General features: G+C 69.6%; 1 protein-coding gene across 1 annotated transcript in view; it reads left to right on the forward strand.

Moving 5' to 3' along the window:
• Positions 1 to 4,617: 4,617 nt before the first annotated feature.
• The window catches only part of TRPM5 (transient receptor potential cation channel subfamily M member 5), a 14,138-nt gene continuing 12,208 nt past the window's right edge, over positions 4,618 to 6,547 (forward strand). The window contains exons 1-2 of the mRNA XM_040465811.1: positions 4,618 to 4,749; positions 5,891 to 6,256. Coding sequence (XP_040321745.1) covers positions 4,633 to 4,749; positions 5,891 to 6,256 — 483 coding nt within the window. The 5' untranslated portion in view covers positions 4,618 to 4,632. The remainder of the gene's footprint in view (positions 4,750 to 5,890; positions 6,257 to 6,547) is intronic.

A 6,547-nucleotide genomic window follows, 5' to 3' on the forward strand; every position in this document is an offset into this window, starting at 1 on the left:
CAGGGGACGTGAGGGGCAGACCGTGTGCCCCACGAGCTCGAGGGGCTGGGGAGACCGCCTCACTGTCCATTCCCCCCGACACCGGCAGGACCCCCAGCCGGCCCAGGCCCCAGGCTGGCAGGGTGGGCGTGAGCCCAGGTTGCTCATTCGGAGTTGGGGAGTGGCCCAGCAGAACCCCCCCCTTCTTACTGGGGCCGTGGTCTGACCCGGTGCACGCGGCCGCTCCCCTTCAGAATCTGGCCCACAGGGTCTCAGGCCCGGAGGGCTTGTGGGTTCCACTTACCTGGGGCCCCTTATTTCCTGAGGGACCTCAGAAAGCCCCATCCTCCCTGGGCAGGCCCCCAGCAAGGCTAGGGGATGGGCCCCGGCCGTGATCTGAGCCCTTGTGTGTCCGGGGGCAAAGCTGGCGTCCACTGCCCGGACCTCCTCGGCCATCCCGACTCTGCTCGCGGTCCTGGGGCGCCCTCTGGTGGCTGATGGGTCAGACTGGAGAGGCCTCGGTGGAGGGGGGGGTGGGGGCAGAGGGCAGGGCCTGGATGCTGTCCCCCACCCGTCCCCCAGCTCAGGGAATGAGTCATCCCTGGGAGGCGGTTTGGGGAGGGGGGTCCTGGGGGTCTCTTTGGGGAAGGGGCCTACAGAAGTGTCGTCCAGGCTCTGTTCTCAGGTGTGACCCACAAACTCTCAGAAGCCGGGCTTCTCAGGTTCCCATTTTTCAGAGAAACAGAGGCCCAGAGCGGATGGGGAGCCTGACAGATACGCAGGGTGCGAGCCCAGGAGGGGAGGGGCAGTCCCCGGCCGCCAGTCCCCCACGATACGGCTGGGCTGCGCACCCTGGGGTCAGCCACCCCCCTTGTTGGACAGAGAGACCCAGGTGCGTCCGGTGTGACACAGACAGGACTTGCCCCAGGCCCCAGGCCGCCCCGGGGGCATAGCCCGTGGGGGGCGTGACCGCAAGCAAGGTGGCCTGGCAGCGACCCCCACGTGGGGCCCCCTGTAGCTGTGCCCGAGGTCAGGCCGGGAAAGGCTGGCCCTCAGTGCCGGGGCCGGGGGGTGGGCCTTTGGCCGCGGCAGGCGTGTGGGTCCGCTGTGCAGAGATCAAGTGGTGCCCGTGCCGGGCACGGCATTGGCTGCCCGGGTGCCAGGCGGAAGAGGAGGAGCAGAGAGCTGGCGGGCGGGCGCCCCGATGGGTGGCCTGCACTCTGCACCTTGGCCGGCAGCCGCATGCCAGGGCGCCGGGGAGAAGGCAGGCAGGTGGGTGCCCAGGCTGCCAGCCTCCAGGTGGGACGGGGTGGGGGCCCCGGCCACATCCCTCACTCTGGTCCCCGTCCCCTGGTCTGCAGCCTGGAGAGGATTCTGCCTTCCCGGGCGGTGGAGGACAGCCTCTCTGTCTGAGGCAGGGGGGTGGGAAGGGGGTGCCCGAAAGCCGGTGCTTGGGGCGGGTCCGGGCTGGCGGGTGGCCCCGAGGCCCCGGGCCCTGGAGTTTGGGGCAGCGTCTGCCCAAGCAGTCGGGAGAGGAGGCAGGGGCTCCCAGCGGCGCCTGTCTGGGCGGGGAGGCTCACCCACGCTGCCCTCCCCCGAGCCACCGCCTCCACGCTTGGCCTCACACGGGGGGCCGGAGGGGCCCAGCCCCGACCCCCGGGCCGCTTGGCCGGGGGGGGGGGGGGGCGGTCTGTCTGGCGTCTTCTCTTTGCTGGTTCTCCCTGCGACTCGTGGAGGAGGGGTTGGGCCCAGAGGGTCAGAGGGGCTTGCCCGCGGTCACGCAGCTGGGGGGAGGGGCTGGGCTGGGACCCCTGGGGCCTGGGTACCAGGCTGCGTCCACGCTGGGGCCGTTTTCCTGATGGCCTCTGGGAAGGGGTGGCCCTTTGCCCCCCAAGCGAGAGCCCCCAGGTCCCTTGCTGCCAGGGTTGGAGATTTTGCCTCCGTTTCCCCAACAAGGCGTGGGGTGAGATTCCGACCAGGGGTGGTCCATACAGGAACCCCCTCCAGCTTCCCCGAACCCCCACACCCCTCTGGAAACAAGGCAGCTGCTCATGCAAATCTGGCCTCTTTGCATGGCCTTCCCTCTTGGAGGCCCGTTTGCCTGGAGCCCGGCACGGCCCTCGGGCTGGGGTGCGGGGTGCGGGGCGGTGGGTGTGGTCACGCGAGGCAAGGCTGGCGTCCCACACTCCTGCTCAGGACCGCCTGTCCCATCGGGAGGACAGAGGGCCCGGGGAGGGAGGGAGGAGGAGCTCCAGACGCTGCCTGCTGCCGTCCCCACCGGGTCCCCTCCCTGGGACTGCAAGCCTGAGGCTCACGGGGTTTGAGCACACCCAAGTTGTCCAGGCCCCACGCCCCCAAACGCTCACACACCCTGGGCTGTGTGCGTCCTGCTTACAGGGCACACGTCCAGATGCGGCCAGAGGGGACCCTACCGGGCGGCCGGCACCCCAGGCCCCTGGTGGGAGGGAGGTCTGTGCCCAGACGGCAGCCCCGAGGTCCCTGTCCTGCCCCCACCCTCCCAGCGAGGCACACACACTCTGCACCTCGACACCTGCACTTGGGGGTTGAGGAACGTCCCCCGGAAACCCAGAACGTGACTCATCTGGAAATCGTGTCTTTGCAGGTGTAATTAGTGAAGGTGAGGTCACAGGGGGTAAGGTGGGCCCCTATCCAGTGACTGGTGTCCCTGCGAGACGAGGGACATTTGGACGCAGAGACACAGGACAGAGGCTGAGGCTGGAGGGACGTGGCCACAGCCCAGGGACACCTTGGAGCCCCCAGGAGCCGGAGCGGGGGGGGGGGGGGACCCTCCCTAAAGCCTCGGGGGAGCGCAGCCCTGCCACACTTCAGTTTGGCCCTCGGGCTCCTGAGCAGGGGGCACGCAGATCTAAGGGGCAGCTCTAAGCCACCAGGTCTGTTGTACTTCGTCACAGCTGCCCCGGTAATACCCGCACACGGCCGGGCCCTGTCCCCAGACGCCAGCCTCCTATTAAAAGTCCATAATCCCCAGCTTGGAAAGGCCACATTCAAATCCAGCCCGGGTTCCTGCTCTGGGGGGTGGAAGTCAGGAGGATTTGCATCCCACCCGCCCCCAGGACACCGGCCCTGCCCAGACACAGGGCGGCCCCGGCCTGGGGTCTGGCTCCAGCAAGGCTCGCCCGGCTCTGCGGGCCTCCGTGTCCACAGCGGCCGGAACAGAGGAGCTCACGGTGTGCATCTCCCAGATCGGGGCGTCAGGGGCCCGCATGCCCTCTGAAGCGTCGAGAGGGGGCCCTGCCTCGCTTCTTCCAGCATCTGGGGCTCCGGGTATTCCTGGGCTTGTGACCTCATCGCTCCAGCCTCTGCCTGCGTTCGCTGGGCTCCTCCCTTTCTCTTATGAGGACACCAGTCACCGGGTCAGGGGCCACCTTAATGTCCTCTCTTAACGTGACCACGTTTGCAAAGACCTCATTTGCCCAGAGGGCCCCATTCATGGGGGCCGGGAGTTAGGACTTGGGCCTGGGTTTCTGGGGCACACGGCGGGGGTGGGGGAGGGTATGAGGCTGTAGGTCCCTGTCAAGCCTGCGGGGCCGTGACCGCCACCGCTGCCCCTTCCTCTGTATGCCGGTGGCCCCTCTCCAAGACACAAAGGGTGGCCTGGCCGGGGAGCTGCCTTTTAGCAAGGGACGCCTCCCGGGGATAGAGGGCCGGTGGGGCCACCGTGGACAGGCTGGGGAACTGACTCAGCGGCAGGGGGTCTGCCGACGCCCCTATTTGGACAGGTGGCCGTGGACCCGAGGGTGGGGGAGACTGGCCAGGGCGGCTCACCTGTCCTGGAACCCAGGGCCCTTGGGCAGGGGCGGAGAAAACCAGGGAGATGTGGGCTGGGGGTGGGGGAGACACTGTGTGTGCCGGCAGTCAGGCAGGCCGTTGGGACCCAGCTCCTGGTCACATGGGCCAGTCCTGGGCCCCCAGCCTTCAGTCCCTGCCGAGTGGGGTGGAGCTGCTGGCCGCAGGGACATGGTCCGGATGCAGCGAGGGGCGCCTGGCCTGGGGGCGGGCCAGGAACGGGGAGGGGGAAGAGCTTGGGGCAGGGCCTTCCCCGCCCGGCCTCCTGGCAAGGAGAGGTGGTCCGTCACTCCCCCCACGCCATCTTCCCCCGGCCCCCCTCTCCCGGGGCCCCTGCACCTGAGCCGTGTGCACCAGCCTGACCCTCTCACCCGCATCCCCCCTCTGCCCAGGCACACCAGGGTGTCCATCCCCGTCCGGGGGCCAACGGGGGCGCAGGGGACAGGCTTCTTGTCCAGAAGCCCAAGAGACTTTTGGGGTTTCTAGGACACCCCCCACCAAAGCCTGTGCAGAAGTGCTGACGGGAGAGGCCGGCCTGAGGCGCCCCGGGGTGGGGGGTGAGTAGTAGGGCCCGGAGCCGGGTGAAGGGGCTAAGATGCACCCCCACCCCCCACCCCACTGGGAAGGGGGCGCGTGGGAGGCTCCAGTAGCTGAAGCCGGGTTGCGAGGGGGCCTTGTGGACATCGTGGCGCGGCCCGGCCACTGGCAGGGGGGGAGGGGGGGTGGCCTCCCCAGTGAGGCCGCCGCTGGCGTCCTGCAGGGAGGGGGACAGGGTTTGCCTCTCACGCCCTCGGAGGTCGGCTCTGTCCCTGCAGAGAGGTCCTCATGTGGGGTGCCGGGAGTCCCTGCCGGGGAAGCCCCAGGGCTGCCGGACGTGGGTGGGCGCGGGACCTGTGCCGGGGCGAGATCGAATTCGGAGGGTCTGGGAAGAAGCGAGGCAAGGTAAGGGGCCGCCCCCCCCTCGCCCCCCCTGTGCTAAGGCTCACCCCCCACCCCCCACGCTGAGCTCCCAGTCTCTCCCCAAACACTGAGCGCTGGGCGCCTGCTGCCCTCCAGAGCCTGGCCGATGTCAGAGCCTCCAGGACCCGACTCCAGCCCTCTGGCCCCCCGCCTCCCACCCCCATGCACAGCACGTCCAGGGCCCCTCCTCTGCGCGCCCCGCCCCACCCCGCCCCACCACGGAGAGGGAAGGGAGGCCTAGGCAGGAGTCAGGTGAAGGCCGGACCCACCTGCGCCCTGGCCTCCTGCTGCCACCCTGCATCTAAACGGGGTCGGCCTCTCTCCTGATGCTGGTTGCTCCCCACCTCCTTGTGACCCCCATGCCAGCGCCCCATACCCAGTTTCTCTGGTGCCCCCATGCCCAGCAGCCCATACCCAGTTCCCCTGGTGCCCCCATGCCCAGCGCCCCTGGTGCCCCCATACCCAGCACCCCCATGCCCAGCGCCACAGGTGCCTCCATGCCCAGCGCCCCTATGCCCAGTGCCCCATACCCAGTGCCCCTGGTGCCCCCTAACCCAGCACCCCCGTACCCAACACTCCATACCCAGTGCCCCTGGTGCCCCCATGCCCAGTGGCCCTGGTGCCCTCATGCCCAGTGCCCCTGGTGCCCCCATGCCCAAAGCCCCATCCCCAGTGCCCCTAGTGCCTCCATACCCAGCGCCCCCATGCCCAGTGCCCCATACCCAGTGCCCCTGGTGTCCCCAAACCCTGTGCCCAGTGCCCCCATGCCCAGCACACCATACCCAGTGTCCCTGGTGCCCCCATGCCCAGTGCCCCTGGTGCCCTCATGCCCAGTGCCCCTGGTGCCCCCATGTCCAATGCCCCATCCCCAGTGCCCCTGGTGCCTCCATACCCAGCGCCCCCATGCCTAGTGCCCCATCCCCAGTGCCCCTGGTGCCCCCATGCCCAGCACCCCATACCCAGTGCCCCTGACGCCCCCATACCCAGCACCCCATACCCAGTGCCCCTGGTGCCCCCAAACCCTGTGCCCCCATACCCAGTGCCCCTGGCGCCCCCATACCCAGCACCCCCATGCCCACCCCCACACACACGCCCTGAGGCTGCAGGCCACCCTGCCCTGCAGTTCGTGAAGGTTCCGAGCGGCGTGGCCCCCTCCGTGCTCTTTGACCTCCTTCTGGCCGAGTGGCAGCTGCCAGTGCCCAACCTCGTGGTGTCCCTGGCGGGCGAGGAGCGGCCGTTCGCCGTGAGGTCCTGGCTGCGGGACGTCCTGCGCAAGGGGCTGGTGAAGGCGGCTCAGAGCACAGGTGAGGCCCCGCCAGGGCCCGACGGCCGGCACAGTCCGGAGCCCGTGCCCCGGCCACACAGCCCCCAGACCCTGCCCGGTGCCTCCCTCCCTGCAGCCTGCAGCGGGAGCAGCTTGGGGGATGCAGCAGAGGGGGGAGCCGGGGTCCCCCCTCCCTGGGAGGCGCAGCCCACCCTGCGGGCCTCGGCAAGACGGCCCCCCCTGCACCCGCGCCCGAGGGCGGGCCCCCATCGCACCCTCCGCCTGCCTCAGGGGAGCCGCCTGCTGGACGGTCGTGGGGTCCAAACCCAGTTACTGGGCTAATTTATGTTCAGGCCCGCCGAGCCTGCAGAAAAGCCGGCGGAAGGATATGGGGTTTCTGGCCGCCTCACTGCGAGGTGACCGCTGTGCAGCAGAGGCTGCACACCCGACTAGGCCAGGGCCTCGTGATTCAGAACAACCTTCCCAGGCTCGGGTCGGGCCGACACCTGCAGGCGG

Source organism: Herpailurus yagouaroundi, unplaced genomic scaffold (genome assembly GCF_014898765.1).
Source record: "Herpailurus yagouaroundi ecotype Mexico unplaced genomic scaffold, PumYag 569, whole genome shotgun sequence".
NCBI classification, from domain to species: domain Eukaryota; kingdom Metazoa; phylum Chordata; class Mammalia; order Carnivora; family Felidae; genus Herpailurus; species Herpailurus yagouaroundi.